Genomic DNA, 14,314 nt, shown 5'->3' with positions numbered 1-14,314 from the left:
CTGGGGCACATGGCTAAGGGATAGGGCCGTGGGGCAGGGCTATGGGGCGGGGCTGAGGCACGGCTGTGGGGCAGGGGTGTGGGCGGGGCTATGGGGCAGGGGAATGCGGCAGGGGTGGGGGGCATGGCTAAGGGATAGGGCCGTGGGGCAGGGCTATGGGGCGGGGCTGAGGCATACGGCTGTGGGGCAGGGGTGTGGGGCGGGGCTAAGGGATACGGCTGTGGGGCGGGGCTATGGGGCAGGGGAATGCGGCAGGGCTGTGGGGCACGGCTAAGGGATAGGGCCATGGGGCAGGGCTGTGGGGCGGGGCTGAGGCATACGGCTGTGGGGCAGGGGTGTGGGGCGGGGCTATGGGGCAGGGGAATGCGGCAGGGCTGTGGGGCACGGCTAAGGGATAGGGCCGTGGGGCCGGGCCGTGGGGCGGCGCTCACCCCGGCACACGTGGCTGTTGCAGATCTGGCTCTGCAGGCCCAGCCCGGGGCACGGCGGCTGGTGGCACTGCCGCCGGCGCAGCCGCTCGCCCCCGCCGCAGGACACGCTGCAGGGCCCCCACGGCGACCACGCGCCCCACGGCGACCACGCGCCCCACGGCGACCGCGTGCCCCACGGCGCCTCTGCGGACGCGGGAGGGAGAGCGGGATGGCGCGGGCGCCCGCCGGGACCCCCCCCCGCCCCACCGACCCCGGCGCCTCCGCGCCCGGCCGCTACCTGGGCAGGGCTCCGTGCCGCACACCATCGCCCCGGCCGTGCAGGTGCTGCGGGAGAGGGCGTCAGCGGGGGGGGCCGCACCACGCGCCCCACACGCACGCGCCGGTGGGACCCCCGGGCCCGGCCGCCGCCGCGTCCGCACCAGTTGTTGCAGGCGTCGAGGGCGGCGGCGTCGCCGGGCCGGTAGAGGCGGCCGTGGTGGTAGCAGGGGCAGCGGCCGGGCGGCACGCAGCTCCGGTTCTGCAGCAGGAGCCCGGGCGGGCAGGCGCAGCCGTCGCGGCAGAGCGCGGCGCACTCCACGCCCACGCCCTGGTCCAGGCAGAGCCGCGGGCAGGGCCCCCCGCCGCGCCGGCACTCCTCCGCCGTCCGGTAGAGCATGTCCCCCGGGCACCGCGCTGCGAGGAGAGCGGGCGGCGGGGCTGGGCGTCGCCCGCTGCCCGCACCGCCGAGCGCCGGCCGCCGCCGGCACTGCCCGGCGCGGGGCACCCACCGTGGCAGGGCTGGGTGTTGCAGTCCCGCGTCTGGACGCGGGGGCCGGCACAGTCGGGCTCCCCGCGTGCCGTCGGGGCGCAGGCCCGGCGCCGCCTCTGCTCGCCGGAGCCGCAGGGAGCGGAGCACTCGGTCCAGGGCGTCCAGGCGCCCCAGCCGGTGCCGGGCTCTGCCGGGACAGACGGACGCACGGCGCTCGCGGGGCCGCCGCGGCACGGGGCGCGGGGGTCGCCGGGCCGGCCCCGGCACGGCCCCCGCCATCGCCGGTGCCACCGCGGGGCTCGGTGGGCGCCTACCGGTGCCGCAGGGCTCGTGGCACTCCCGCGCCTCCCGGGCCTCCCCGGCGCAGGGGGCTCCGCCGGCCGCCGCCGCGGGGTTGGAGGGCGACCTGTGGGACGGCGCCGCGTGTCCGCCCCGTCCGTGGGGCACCGCCGGCGCCGTGGGGCAGGGCCCTCGCCCCCCCCCAGCCCCACACCTGAACCTCTCCTGCGTCCCCGCGCCGCAGCCGCCGTCGCACCGGGTCCAGGGCGACCAGGCCGACCAGGCGCAGTCCACGGCGCAGGCCGCGTCCTCGCACGTCACCGTCCCGTTCTGGCACACGCTGGGGACGGGCGCCGGGCTCAGCCGTGGGGACGGGCGAGGGACGCCCCAAACACCCCGGGGGTCCCCGGCGAGCCCGGCCCGCGGGCAGCGCCGGGGTCGCGGCGGCGGCACTCACCACCGCCGGCAGCCCTGCCGGAAGACCTCGCCGGGCAGCCGGTGCTGCCGGGGCAGGTGGCACCGGCACTGGCTGGCGTTGACGCAGCCGCCGTCCTGCAGGTACAGCCCCGGCGGGCACCGGCAGCCTGCCCGGCAGCGTGGCCTCAGCGCCGGCACCCACCGGCACCGCGCCGGCCGCCCGCGTCCCCCCGCGCCCCCGGCACTCACCCTCCTGGCAGGCGCCGGGGCAGGCGCTTTCGGTGCTCAGGTCCCGGCAGGTTGGGGGGCAGGGGGGCACCCCCCGCCCCTCGCAGTCCCCCACGAGCTCCATCGGTGGGGCGCAGGCTGGGGGGGGCGGGGGGTGCTCAGGGTGGGGGGGGCCCCGCCGCCGCCCCCCGCGCCGGGCGCCTGCCCCCCAGCGCGGCCCCCCGGCCCCCCGTACCTGGGGGGTCCCCGCAGGGCTGCAGGCCGCAGGGCTGGCTCTGGAGGGGGGCCCCCCGGCACGGCTGCCCCCCGTTCTTGGGGGGGGGGTCGCTGCAGCTCCGCGCCCGGCTCCGCACCCCCCCCCCGCACTCGGCGTCGCAGGGGGACCAGGACCCCCAGGGCGCCCACCCGCCGGGCACTGGGGGAGGGCGGGGGGCAGCGGGGGGGCGCGGGGACCCCCAGCCGCCCCCCCAGCCTGGGCACGGCCCCCCCCCGGACCCCCGCTGCTGGGGACCCCCCGGCCGGCCTGGGGGTGGCGGTGGTCCCGGCAGGGGTGGGGGTCCCGGCCCGTGACGGGGGTCCTGGCCCTTGGGGTCCCAGCCTTTGGGGATCCCGGTCCATGTTGGGGGTCCCAACCCGTGACGGGGGTCCCGGCCTTGGGGGTCCCGGCCCTTGTTAGGGGTCCCAGCCCTGGGGGTCCCGGCCCTGGGGGTCCCGGCCCTTGTTGGGGGTCCCAGCCCTGGGGGTCCCGGCCCTGGGGGTCCTGGCCCTGGGGGTCCCAGCCCTTGTTGGGGGTCCCGGCCCTTGTTGGGGTCCCAGCCCTGGGGTCCCGGCCCTGGGGGTCCTGGCTCTGGGGGTCCCAGCCGTTGTTGGGGGTCCTGGCCCTGGGGTCCCAGCCCTGGGGGTCCCAGCCCTTGTTGGGGGTCCCGGCCCTGGGGTCCCGGCCCTGGGGGTCCCAGCCCTTGGGGGTCCTGGCCCTGGGGTCCCGGTCCTGGGGTCCCAGCCCTTGTTGGGGTCCTGGCCCTGGGGGTCCCGGCCCTTGTTGGGGGTCCTGGCCCTTGTTGGGGGTCCCAGCCCTGGGGGTCCCGGCCCTGGGGGTCCTGGCTCTGGGGGTCCCAGCCCTTGTTGGGGGTCCCGGCCCTGGGGGTCCCGGCCCTTGTTGGGGGTCCCGGCCCTTGTTGGGGGTCCCGGCCCTGGGGGTCCCGGGTACCTGGGCAGGCCCGCAGGAAGCAGGCGCGGGTGTCGAGGCGGGGGCGGGCGCAGCCCCCCCCGGGCAGGGCCCCCCGCAGCAGCGCCCGCCGCCGCAGGGAGACCCCCAGCCCGCAGGAGCGGCCGCAGGGCCCCCAGCCCCCCCAGGGGGACAGGACGCAGTCGGCTGGGGGGGGCGGGGGTCAGGGCTGCCCGGGCCCACAGCGGGGGGGTCCCGGCCCCACGGCGCCCTTGCTGGGGGGCGCGGGGATCCCCTGGGGCTGCCGGGGCCTCTGCTCGCCCCTCCCCAAACCGGCTCCTGTCCCCCCGCGGTGCCCCCCGGCCCCGGAGCCCCCCCAGCCTGGGACCCCCAACCGGTCCCCCGGGCTGGGCAACCGGGGAGGGCTGGGCCGGGGGAGGGGGCCACGGGGGCACGCGTGGGGCTGAGCGCGGCACCGGCCCGCGGCCCCCCAAAACCCACGGCACCCCCAGCCCCACGGCACCCCCAGCAGCCCTAGCCCCATAGCACCCCGAAACCCACAGCACCCGGCCCCACGGCACCCCAAAACCCACGGCACCCCCAGCCCCACGGCACCCCCAGCAGCCCTAGCCCCATAGCACCCCGAAACCCACGGCACCCCCAGCCCCACAGCACCCAGCCCCACGGCACCCCCAGCAGCCCTAGCCCCATAGCACCCCGAAACCCACAGCACCCGGCCCCACGGCACCCCGAAACCCACGGCACCCCCAGCCCCACAGCACCCCAGCCCCATGGCAGCCAGCGGGGTCCCTTTGCCCCAGGGACCCCCGTCCCCGTCCCGCTCCCAGGAGCTCCTCCCCGGAGCCCCCAGCCCCGACCCCCCCAGCCCGGGACCCCCTCCCCAGCCCCGAGCCCCCCGCTGCCCCCCAGCCCCTGCTCGGCCCCACGGCGGGTACCTGCGGGGGTGGGCTCGGCGCCTGCGGGGAGCAGCCGGGTGCCCGTCCCGGGGGGCGCCTGCGCCGGCACAGACCGGGGTCCGTCACCCACCGCCACCCCCGGCCCCCCCGCCCCCGGCCCCCCACCCCCCGGGCTCACCGCGGCCGGCGGCGCCGATGGCGGCTGGGTGGTCGGGGACGCCAGGACGCCGGCTGCCGCGGGGGCCGTGGGGCTGGAAGAAGCGATTCGGGGTCACCCGCCCCGACACCCCCGGCTCCCGTGGGACCCCCACCGTCCCGCCACCGGTACCTGCTGCTGGTGGGGGGCTCGCAGCCGGCCTCGTCGGCGCTGCCGGGGCAGTCGGTGACGCCATCGCACCGCCGGGATGCCGGGAGGCAGCCGCCGGAGCCCGGGCAGGCGAAGCGGGGTGGGGGGCACGGCCCTGGCACTGTGGGGGTCACCGGGGGGGCCAGGCCTGCGCGGGGCGGGCACGGTGACGGCGGGTGTCGGACCCGTGGCGGTGCCGGACACCCGCCGCGGCACCCGTCCCGCTCACCGCAGCTCAGCTCGTCGGAGAGGTCCCCGCAGTCGTCGACGCCGTCGCACAGGGCGCCGCGGGGACCCCCGGGGACGCAGCCCCCGTTCCCGCACCGGAACTCCCCCGCGCCGCAGGGGCGCCGGCTCGGCGTCGCCGGCATCGTCACCGTCACCACCGGCTCCGTCACGGCCCCGAGCCGGGCAGGGGGCACTTTGGGGAGAGGGCAGCGGTGCGGGGGGTGGGGGAAGGGCTCTGCGGCGGGGGGGGGGGGCGCAGGGGGTCCCGGCCCCCGCCCCCCCCGCACCTGGGGGGCAGCCCAGCAGCTCGGCGCGCAGGACGATGCGGTTGTGGAAGTCCTGGGGGAGGATGCGGACGTGCCGCGCCTGCACCATGCGTCCCAGCAGCCGCACGGCCGGCGTGCCGGCGTCCCAGTTACCCTGGAAGAGCTGGGGGGGACGGGGGACGGGGATGGGGACGGGCAGGGGGGCGCGTGAGCGCCCGGTGCTGGCCCCCCGACACCCGCCCGCGGTTGCGGCCCGGCGCAGGCGGCACCTTGGCCTTGTGCCGGGCGCCGGCGGTGACCTCGCGGTAGCTGTGCCAGCGCGTGCCGTCGGCGCTGAACTGGAGCAGGAAGGCGGTGACGAAGGCGTCGGAGGAGCCGGCTCCCTGCACCACCGCCCCTGCCGGGGGACAGCACCGGGTCACCGCCGCCGCCGGCGGCACCCGGTGCACCCACCGGTGACGGGCACCCACCGGTGATGTTGGTGGGCTCCAGCAGGTCCAGCTGCAGGAAGGGGGGCTCGGAGAGCAGCGCCGGGTACGCCTCGTCCGGGGGGGCCCAGCCGCGCAGCTCCTGCCCGGGGCGGCCGGCGCGCAGGCGGGCGGCGCGGGCCGGGGTCCCCGCCTGCTCCGAGGAGGCGGCGAAGCTGCTGTCCGGCAGGGAGGCGATGCCCAGCGGGCGGTAGCAGGGGTCTGCCGGGACGGGGGGCGGGGGGTCACCGCCCCGGCCCCCGGCTGCCGGCACCCACGGCCGGCAGCCCCGCGGCGAGGAGGGGGGGGGGGGTCTCGCTTACCGCCGGGGGCGGGCAGCGGGAAGGTGAGGAGGGGGCTGCCGGGGGGCTCTGCCGGCGCGGCGGAGGGGGGCTCCGTCGTCAGCGCGGGGGGGACGGCCGTCCCGTTGTCGCCTGCAGCGGGGACGGCCACGGTGCAGCCGGTGCTGGGGCGCCGCGGGGAGGAGACCCACCCCCCCCCCGCCGCCACGGCACCCGCTCCCCCCGACTCACTTGCCGGGGCGCAGTAGCAGCAGGCGTCGCCGCGGCCCTCCACCAGCACCTGGCCCTGCGGGGGGGTCACCGTCACCGACACCGTCACCGACACCGTCACCGACACCGACACCGGCAGGGAGGGGTCCCCTCGCCCCCCCCCGGGCGATGCCCCTGCACCCCCCCAGCCCTCACCTGGGGGCAGCCGGCGGCGCGGTGGGGACAGTAAGCCGAGCACCGGACAGCCAGGCTGGGCAGGCACTGGCAGACGCGGCAGGGCCCCCCGCGCCAGCGCTCCCCCGGGGCACGCCGCCGGCCCTGCTGCTGGCACTGCCGGCACGGCGCCGTCTGGCACCTGCGGGAGAGGGGAGGTCGGCGCGGAGCCCACCCGCCCGCCACCGCCCCCCGCGCCCGCCGCCTCACCTGCGGGCCTTGCGGTAGATGCCGCGGCAGTGCCGGCCGCCGCCGCGCTGGCTGGGGTTGGTGGGGCTGCGGAAGGACCACTGGACGCTCTGGGCACCGCAGGGCCCCGGGCACTCGCCCCACGCCGACCACGCCGACCAGCCGCAGTGCACTGCCGGCACGGGGGGCACCGGGTCAGCGGGGGTCCCGGCAGCCCCTGCCCACCGTCGCGGTGCCGCCGCGTGCCGGGACCCACCGGTGCAGTCGGGGTTTTGGCGGCAGCGCCGCAGTTGCCCGTCCAGGCAGGTGCAGAGGCGGCAGTTCACCTTCACCGGCTGCCCCGGCCGGTACCGCAGCCCCCCGGCCTGGCAGGGGCACTCCCGTGGTCGCACGCACCGGCCGCTGCCGGCATCCAGCACCAGCCCCGCCGCGCACCAGCACCCTGCCGGGAGAGCGGGTGGGTGGGCGCTGGGTGAGCGAGTGGGTGGGTGTTGGGTGAGTGGTGGGTGGGCGCCGGGCGAGCGGGTGGGTGGGTGTTGGGTGAGCGTTGGGAGGGCATTGGGCGAGTAGGTGGGTGGGCGCCGGGCGAGCGGGTGGGTGGGCGTTGGGTGAGCGGGTGGGTGGGCGCGCCGCAGCCAGCCCCTCGCCCACGCCAAGGCGGGGTCCCCCCAGGATCCCCGCAGCCCCCCCGTTGCCCCTCGCCTCACCTGGGCTGCAGGGCCGGTCCTGCCGGCAGTCGGTGCCGGCGGCGAGGTCGGCGCAGGACGCGGGGCAGGGGGCGCAGGGCCGGGGCCGCAGCCCCACCGGGCAGGCGGAGGCGTTGGGGCAGCCCCCCGGCTTGCAGGGGGCTGGGGCGGGAGGACGGGGTCAGGCCCCACAGAGCCCCCGCACCCCACCGGGACCCCCCCTGGAGCCCCCCCCCAGCCCCCCCAGCACCCACCCATTTCCAGGCTGGCGGGGGACGTGCCGGGCAGCTCGGCGCAGTGGCGGCCACCGTTCTGGGGGGGCCGGCAATCTCGCCGCCGCAGCCGCACCCCACCGCAGCCCCTGGTGCAGTTGGACCAGGTCGCCCACTCGCTCCAGGCGCCGTCCACTGCGGGCGGAGGCAGCGGCGTGAGGGTGGGCAGCCCTGCCCGCAGCCCCTGCCCGTGCCCCCTGCCCGTGCCCCCTGCCTGCACCCCTTGCCCGCACCCCCTGCCTGCAGCCCCTGCCCGCAGCCCCTGCCCGCACCCCCTGCCCACAGCCCCTGCCCACGCCCCCGGCATCCCCAGGGCCACGGGCCGCCCGGGGCAGGTAGCCATGGGAGCCCCCTGGGCCCCCCAGACCCCCCGGGCAGCCCCTTGGGGTGATCTAGGGGGGTATTGGGGTGCTCTGAAGAGGTGTTTGGGTGCCCCGGGGAGCACTGGGGTCCTGGAGGGGGGCACTGGGGTGTCCCAGAGGGGGTTGGGGGGACCCAGGGGGTACCAGGATGCCGTGGGGGGGGACTGGCGTGTCCCTGGGGGGTACTGGGAACCCCACGGGAACCCCCCAACCCCCCCGGGCAGCCCCAGCCACGGGAACCCCCAAACTCCCCCGGCAGCCTCAGCCGTAGGCACCCCAAAACCTCCCGGGCGCCCCAACCATGGGAACCCCCAAACCCCCGGGCGGAACCCCCAGATTCCCCCGGCAGCCCGGCCACGGGGTCCCCCGGCCCCCCGGGCAGCCCCGGCGGTGGGACCCCCGCAGCCCCCGGCCCCGCCGGCGGCCCCGCTCACCGGGGCAGGCGACGCTGAAGCATTGCCGCTCCTGCGCGGCCTGGCCGTGGCACCGGTGCAGGACGCCGGGACGGCGCTGCCGGCAGCCCCGCGTGCGCCGCTGCAGGCCGGGGCCGCAGGAGCGGGTGCAGGCACCCCAGGGCCCCCAGGACCCCCAGACCCCGCAGTCCCGCTCGTCCCGGGGCCGCTCCCCCGCGGCCCCGCAGTCCGGCACCCCGTCGCACACCTGCGGCACCGGGGTGACGCTGAGCCGGGGCGGCGGGGAGGGGACGGTGCCGCAGGGACCCCGCGGCGGCACCGGGTCGGGCGGGGGGCCCCGTGCCCCCCCCCCCGTACCTGCTGGAAGGCGACGCACTCGCCCTCGCCGCAGGCGTATTCGGCACAGGGACCCCCGGTCCGGTTGCTCGTGCCGGCGGGGACGCGGCTCTCTGCGGAGGGGACACGGGGTGGCCGTGGTGGGGCGGCCCCCCCCGGCCGCAGCCCCCCGCCGCCGCCGCCCCGTCCCACCGCCACCGCCCTCACCGCAGGCCAGCTCGTCCTCGCCATGGGGACAGTCGGTGGCACCGTCGCAGACCCTCGACGCGTTCAGGCACACGCCGTCATCGCAGGCGAAGAGCCCCGGGCACGGCGGGATGGCGGTAGAGCCTGTGCCGGGGCCTGGGCACCGTCAGGCACGACGCCACGGGGGGACCACCGAGACCATCCCACCGCGCCGGTGGGGACGGGGACACCGGGGGGACCCCGCCGTGGCTCACCGCAGTGGTCGGTGCTCTCATCGGAGCGGTCGCGGCAGTGGGGGACGCCGTCGCAGAGCTGGCCGTTGGGGACGCAGTCGGTGCCGTGGGCGCAGGGGAAGTGGCCGGGCTCGCAGCCGCCGGCACAGCCCAGCTCGTCGCTGCCGTCGTGGCAGTCGGCCTCGCCGTCGCAGAGCCAGCCCCACGGCACGCAATCCCCGCTGCCGCAGGAGAAGGCGTAGGGGCCGCACACCGGTGCTGGGGACGGCGGGTCACCACGTGGCGGGTCGCCACGTCGCAGCCCCGTCCTCACCGGGTGCCATCCCGGCACAGAGCACGGTGCTCCCGGCAAGCCCCCCCGTGCCAGCGCCGGGGCTGTGCGGAGCCGTGCGGGGGGTCCGGCTGCCCCACGGCACCGCCGCCCCTCACCTGCAGAGCCGTTGGCCGGTGTGGTGAGCACGGCAGCCGGCAGTGCCGCCGCGCACCCCGCCGGGCTCTCGTCCCAGCCGTCCCGGCAGTCGCGGATGCCGTCGCAGACCGCGGCCTCGCCAACGCAGGAGCCGTCGGGGCAGGGGAGCTGCCCGGGGCCGCAGGTCACCCGGTCTGGGGGGGGGGACACGGTCCCGTGGGGCGAAGCCGCCGCAGGCAGGGGGTCCCGGCGTGGGGGGCTCAGCCCCGCAGCCCCTCACCTGGGCAGAACGCCTCGTCGGTGCCGTTGGCACAATCGCGGTCGCCGTCGCAGACGGCGGCCAGGGGCAGGCACCGGCTGTCGGGGCACTGGAAGTGGCCGGGGGGGCAGACGCAGCCGCGCTCGTCGCTGAAGTCGCCGCAGTCGTTGTGGCCGTCGCAGCGGTGAGGGTACGGCACGCACCGGCCCACCGCGCAGCGGAACTCGCCCGCCTCGCAGCTGGGGCTGCAGCCTGCGGCAGCAGAGGTCAGGGATCCCCGCCGTGGGGCTCAGACCCGCTCGCCGTGGGGCTCAGACCCCCTCGCCGTGGGGCACAGAACCCCTTGCCGTGGGGCTCAGACCCCCTCGCCGTGGGGCTCAGACCCCCTCGCTGTGGGCCTCAGATGCCCTCGCTGTGGGGCACAGACCCCCTCGCCGTGGGGCACAGACCCCCTCGCCGTGGGCCTCAGACCCCCTCGCTGTGGGGCACAGACCCCCTCGCCGTGGGCCTCAGACCCCCTCGCCGTGGGGCTCAGACCCCCTTGCCGTGGGGCACGCCCGCTGGCAGCCCACCCCTGCTCTGGGACCCGGGACCACCACGCCCCCCCCCCCCCGAGCCCCCCGGGCGCAGCCGCGGGGCCACTCGCCTGCCTCGTCCGAGTCGTCGGCGAAGCCGCAGTCCAGCTCCCCGTCGCAGACGCGTTCCGGGGGGAGGCAGCGGCCGCTGGCGCAGCCGAATTCGGGGGGGGCGCAGGCCGGGGGGGGGCAGCCGCCCTCGTCGGAGCCGTCGGGGCAGTCGGGCACGCCGTCGCAGCGGGCGGCCCAGTCCAGGCACTGCCCGCCGGCGCAGCGGTGCTGGTGCGGGGCGCAGCGCGGGGCGCAGACCTCGTCCGAGCCGTCCCCGCAGTCCTCCTCGTTGTCGCAGACCCAGGCGCCCGGCACGCAGCGCCCGTCGGCGCGGCAGGCGAACTCCCACTCGGCACAACGCGGCTCGGCCGGGCAGGGCTCCGGCGAGGACGGGCAATGCCACCGACCCGCCGAGCACGTGCTGCGGGGACGGCAACGGCTCAGCCCCGGGGTGCTCCCTGCCGTCCCGGCGTCGCGGCGTCGGCGAGCTCGGCTGCCGGTGGGTGCCAGACGGCTGCGCCGGCTCGGTGCCGTGCCCGGCGGGGACTCACCAGTTCTTGCAGCCCTGCTGCACCGCGCTGCCGGCCGGGAAGGCGAAGCCGTCCCAGAAACAGGGGCACTCGGTGGGCTCCACGCAGCCGCCCTCTGCCCGCGGGGAGGGGAGAAGCCGTCGGACTGCGGTGACCCGGCACCGGCACCGGCACGCGGCCGAGCCGGGCCGAGCCACCGGCACCCAAAGCCGGGTCAGACCCTGCGCCACACAGCGGAGCCGTGTGCCGGGAGAGCCCCACACCCAGGAGAGGGGAGTCGGGTGCGAGCTGCCCCACGCCGGCCCCACGCCGGCCCCGCACCGGCCCCACACCGGCCCCACACCGGCCCCACGCCGTCGCCAGGCCTCACCGTGCAGGACCCTCCCCGGGGGGCAGAAGCAGCCCTCCAGGCAGGACAGAGCCCGGCAGCTCTCGGGGGGCTCCCGGCCGAGGCCGCGGCAGGTTGGGGGGCAGGGGGGGCCGCAGGCGCTGTACTCCAGCCCCCGGTCGCACTGCAGGGCTGGAGACGGGGGTCGGGCAGGGCAGGGACCCCCCTGCCCCACAGCCGCCGGGCCCCGCTCCCTCCCCACGGCCCCGCGGGGGGCTCCTGCCCCACAGGTCCCAGCCCCCCCCCCTCCCCCCGGCCCCTTCGCTCATCTGGATCAGCCCCCGGACCGAAGCCGGACCCCGGCACAGCCCAAGGGGGACACAGCCCGGACCCCCCAGCCTCGACCGGCAGCCCGCGGGGACGGGGACGGGGACGGGGCTGGGGACTCACGGCACAGCTCCTGGCTCCTCCAGCGGACGTGGACGCCGCGCCGGCCGCACTCCTCGGCGTAGGTGGCGATGGCCGTGCACAGGCACTCGCAGTCCCCGCCGGAGTCGCAGCTGCCGGCAGAGCGCGGCGGGTGGGCGCCGGGTTTGGTGGGATGGGGGTGGCGGGACCCCCCCCCCCGGCTCGGGGACCCCGGGCAGAGCCCCCCCGCCTGCCGCCGGCCCCGCGCTTACCCGCAGGCGTCGAAGACACACCAGTCGTAGAAGCGCTGGCACGGCACCACGTCGTGGCACGGCGCGAAGAGCCGCTGCCGGAGGACGCCGCAGCGCTGGCGGGCCCACGCCGCCCGGTGGGGGCTCTCCTGGGGGGGCCGGCACCGCCATCAGACGCCGTCCCCCGGCCAGCTCGGTGCCGGGGCCTCCTGCCTCCCGCCACCGTCCCCGCGCCGCCAGCCCCGGTTCCCCGTCCCCGTCCGTACGGTGCAGGGGTGCCGCGCGTCGGCGCTGTCGACCTCGGGGCAGAGCAGGCTGAGGCGCCAGGAGTTGCCGAAGAGGTCGGCGGTGGGCTCCAGCACCCCTTGCCGGCTGGTGAAATCGTTCTCGGCGTCGCCGTCGAAGTTGCCGCAGAGCCCGGCCACGCGGCCCCGGTGCTGCGGCTCCAGCCGGACGTACACCCGCGTGCCTGGGACGGCACGGCACGACGTTCGGCGCCGGCGGTCCGCCACGGCACGGCTGGCCCGGCGACCCCCCCGAGCCCCGCCGGCGGGTCTCACCTCCGTCCCAGAGCACCGCCAGCCCCAGCCGGGAGAGGAGGAGGAGGAAGAGGCCGGCGTGCTCCAGCGTCAGCCCGCTCCCGCTGTAGACTTTGGGGGGTCGGACCGAGACCCCGTTCACCGTCACGTCCCTCCCTGCCGGCACAGGGCGGGCTGTCAGGGGCGGCGACCCCCGGCACGTCCCCGTCCCCGGGGGGGACCCGTCCCCGCGCCCCCCGCCCGCTCACCCCGCAGCATGTGCACCACGGTGTTGCCCATCGCCACCACCACCGACTTGGTGCAGGTGACGCCGCTGGTGCCGCAGGGGACGTTCTCGGCGGTGACGGCGAAGAGGCCGGCGGTCTCGCGCGCCAGCAGGTACTCGCAGTCCCCGGGGAAGGAGAAGGCTCGCCCGTCGAAGGTGACGTAGTGGGGGTCCCCCGTGGCCACGCAGGTCCCCGCGCACTCCTCCCGGCCGCAATGCCAGCGCTGCCGCCGGCACACGCTGCGGGGGACGGAGCTGAGCGCCGGCGCGGCCGCAGCGTCCCCGGCGTCACCGGGGGGGGGGCTCTCACCAGGTGTTGCAGTCGTGGACGATGGTGTCGTTGGGCCGGTACAGCCGCCCGCCGTGGTGGCAGGGACACTCGTCCGGGGACACGCAGCGCCCGTCCTGCCGGTGCGAGACCCCCCCGGTGAGCCGGGGCTGGGGGGAGCGGGGGCTGCCGGGCCCCTGGGGCATGGGGGGCTCTGGGCAGGCGTCAGCAGAGGGGCTGGGACCCCCGGTGCCGCTCGCCAGCGTCCCACCGCCCACACCCTTGCTGCTCCGAGTCCCCTGGACCCCCAACCCCCCGCTCCCCCAGGTCCCCTGGCTCCCCGGCCCCCCGGGACTCCCCCCCAAGAGGGGGTCACCCACCAGGAAGACGGTGCCGGGGGGGCAGACGCAGCCGTCGGCGATGCCGGCGCAGGTGCCGTTGGGCTCGGCGCTGTCGCAGCGGCGCAGGCAGGACCCCGGGGCGTGAACCAGCCCGCCGGGGCAGCGGGCAGCCACGGGGCAGGGGGCTTCGGCACAGCGCCAGGACCCGCCGGCACAGACGCTGCGGGGAGGGGAATGGTGAGGGCAGCCCCACAGCAGCCCTGGCCCGGGGAGTCCCCCACACAGCCGGCCCCACACTGGGGTCCCCACATCCATAGCACCCATCCTGTCCCATCCCATCCCATCCCATCCCATCCCATCCCCTCCCCTCCCCTCCCCATCCCATCCCCATCCCATCCCCATCCCATCCCATCCTCTCCCCTCCCCACCCCATCCCCTCCCCTCCCCATCCCCATCCCCATCCCCATCCCATCCTGTCCCCTCCCCATCCCATCCCCTCCTCCCCATCCCCATCCCCATCCCATCCCCTCCCCATCCCATCCCTCCTCCTCCCCATCCCATCCCCTCCCCTCCCTCCCCATCCCATCCCCTCCTCCCTCCCTCCCCTCCCCTCCCATCCCATCCCCATCCCATCCCACCCCATCCCCTCCCATCCCATCCCCATCCCATCCCACCCCATCCCATCCCAGTCCATCCCAGTATCGGTCCCCAGGCTCGCGCTCTCTCGCCGCCCCGGCGCCCCGCGGCAGGGACGGGCAATGAAAGCCGCCTATGCCGCGGTGCCGTCCCACGCGGGCCGTAGGGGGATTTCATCAGACGTCTCCCGCCTCGCCCCGTCCCGCGGCGCTGGGTCGCCGTCCCTCGGCCCGCCCGGCCCCCGCCGCCCCGGCGTCCCCCGCCCCGTCCCCGCCGCCCCCCCGGGCACCGCCTGAGCCACGCACCAGGCCTCGCAGCCCCGGCGGATCCGGCCGCCGGGAGGGTAGAGCTCGGTGCCGCGGCGGCAGGGGCAGGCGGCCGGCGGGACGCATTGCCCGCCCTCGGCCAGCACCAGCCCGGCGGGGCAGTCGCAGCCGGGGACGCAGAGGTCGTCCAGGTCGGGGCAGGAGCCGGTGCCGCCCGGGCGCAGGTCGGCACAGGTCCGGCCGCAGGGACGGCCGCACTCCAGGTACAGCTGCCCGCCGCCGCACGGCACGCCT

The 14,314-nt window shown here is 78.4% G+C and overlaps 1 protein-coding gene across 1 annotated transcript in view; it reads right to left on the bottom strand.

Annotated features, from left to right (window-relative positions):
• Window positions 1–14,314, bottom strand: part of LOC140647277 (SCO-spondin-like) — a 34,345-nt gene that overhangs the window by 15,518 nt on the left and 4,513 nt on the right. The window contains exons 17-56 of the mRNA XM_072851637.1: window positions 14,060–14,312; window positions 13,158–13,338; window positions 12,820–12,914; window positions 12,493–12,749; window positions 12,266–12,400; window positions 11,972–12,174; window positions 11,727–11,854; window positions 11,497–11,606; window positions 11,089–11,238; window positions 10,740–10,833; window positions 10,209–10,609; window positions 9,584–9,814; window positions 9,324–9,497; window positions 8,916–9,152; window positions 8,683–8,805; window positions 8,497–8,588; window positions 8,161–8,386; window positions 7,347–7,499; window positions 7,114–7,254; window positions 6,663–6,848; window positions 6,428–6,578; window positions 6,200–6,359; window positions 6,026–6,080; window positions 5,816–5,926; window positions 5,496–5,714; window positions 5,325–5,422; window positions 5,045–5,188; window positions 4,848–4,920; window positions 4,514–4,607; window positions 4,364–4,436; window positions 4,225–4,282; window positions 3,311–3,475; window positions 2,339–2,518; window positions 2,125–2,241; window positions 1,916–2,042; window positions 1,673–1,798; window positions 1,494–1,585; window positions 1,199–1,366; window positions 851–1,103; window positions 709–755 (exon numbers count right to left, since the gene is read on the bottom strand). Of these exons, the coding sequence (XP_072707738.1) occupies window positions 709–755; window positions 851–1,103; window positions 1,199–1,366; window positions 1,494–1,585; window positions 1,673–1,798; window positions 1,916–2,042; window positions 2,125–2,241; window positions 2,339–2,518; window positions 3,311–3,475; window positions 4,225–4,282; window positions 4,364–4,436; window positions 4,514–4,607; window positions 4,848–4,920; window positions 5,045–5,188; window positions 5,325–5,422; window positions 5,496–5,714; window positions 5,816–5,926; window positions 6,026–6,080; window positions 6,200–6,359; window positions 6,428–6,578; window positions 6,663–6,848; window positions 7,114–7,254; window positions 7,347–7,499; window positions 8,161–8,386; window positions 8,497–8,588; window positions 8,683–8,805; window positions 8,916–9,152; window positions 9,324–9,497; window positions 9,584–9,814; window positions 10,209–10,609; window positions 10,740–10,833; window positions 11,089–11,238; window positions 11,497–11,606; window positions 11,727–11,854; window positions 11,972–12,174; window positions 12,266–12,400; window positions 12,493–12,749; window positions 12,820–12,914; window positions 13,158–13,338; window positions 14,060–14,312 (6,081 nt within the window). The remainder of the gene's footprint in view (window positions 1–708; window positions 756–850; window positions 1,104–1,198; window positions 1,367–1,493; window positions 1,586–1,672; window positions 1,799–1,915; window positions 2,043–2,124; window positions 2,242–2,338; window positions 2,519–3,310; window positions 3,476–4,224; window positions 4,283–4,363; window positions 4,437–4,513; window positions 4,608–4,847; window positions 4,921–5,044; window positions 5,189–5,324; window positions 5,423–5,495; window positions 5,715–5,815; window positions 5,927–6,025; window positions 6,081–6,199; window positions 6,360–6,427; window positions 6,579–6,662; window positions 6,849–7,113; window positions 7,255–7,346; window positions 7,500–8,160; window positions 8,387–8,496; window positions 8,589–8,682; window positions 8,806–8,915; window positions 9,153–9,323; window positions 9,498–9,583; window positions 9,815–10,208; window positions 10,610–10,739; window positions 10,834–11,088; window positions 11,239–11,496; window positions 11,607–11,726; window positions 11,855–11,971; window positions 12,175–12,265; window positions 12,401–12,492; window positions 12,750–12,819; window positions 12,915–13,157; window positions 13,339–14,059; window positions 14,313–14,314) is intronic.

This window comes from Ciconia boyciana, chromosome 2, assembly GCF_034638445.1.
Source record: "Ciconia boyciana chromosome 2, ASM3463844v1, whole genome shotgun sequence".
Taxonomy (NCBI): domain Eukaryota; kingdom Metazoa; phylum Chordata; class Aves; order Ciconiiformes; family Ciconiidae; genus Ciconia; species Ciconia boyciana.
The sequence above is the reverse complement of the archived record's forward strand: the minus strand, read 5'-3'. Positions and strand labels throughout refer to the sequence as shown.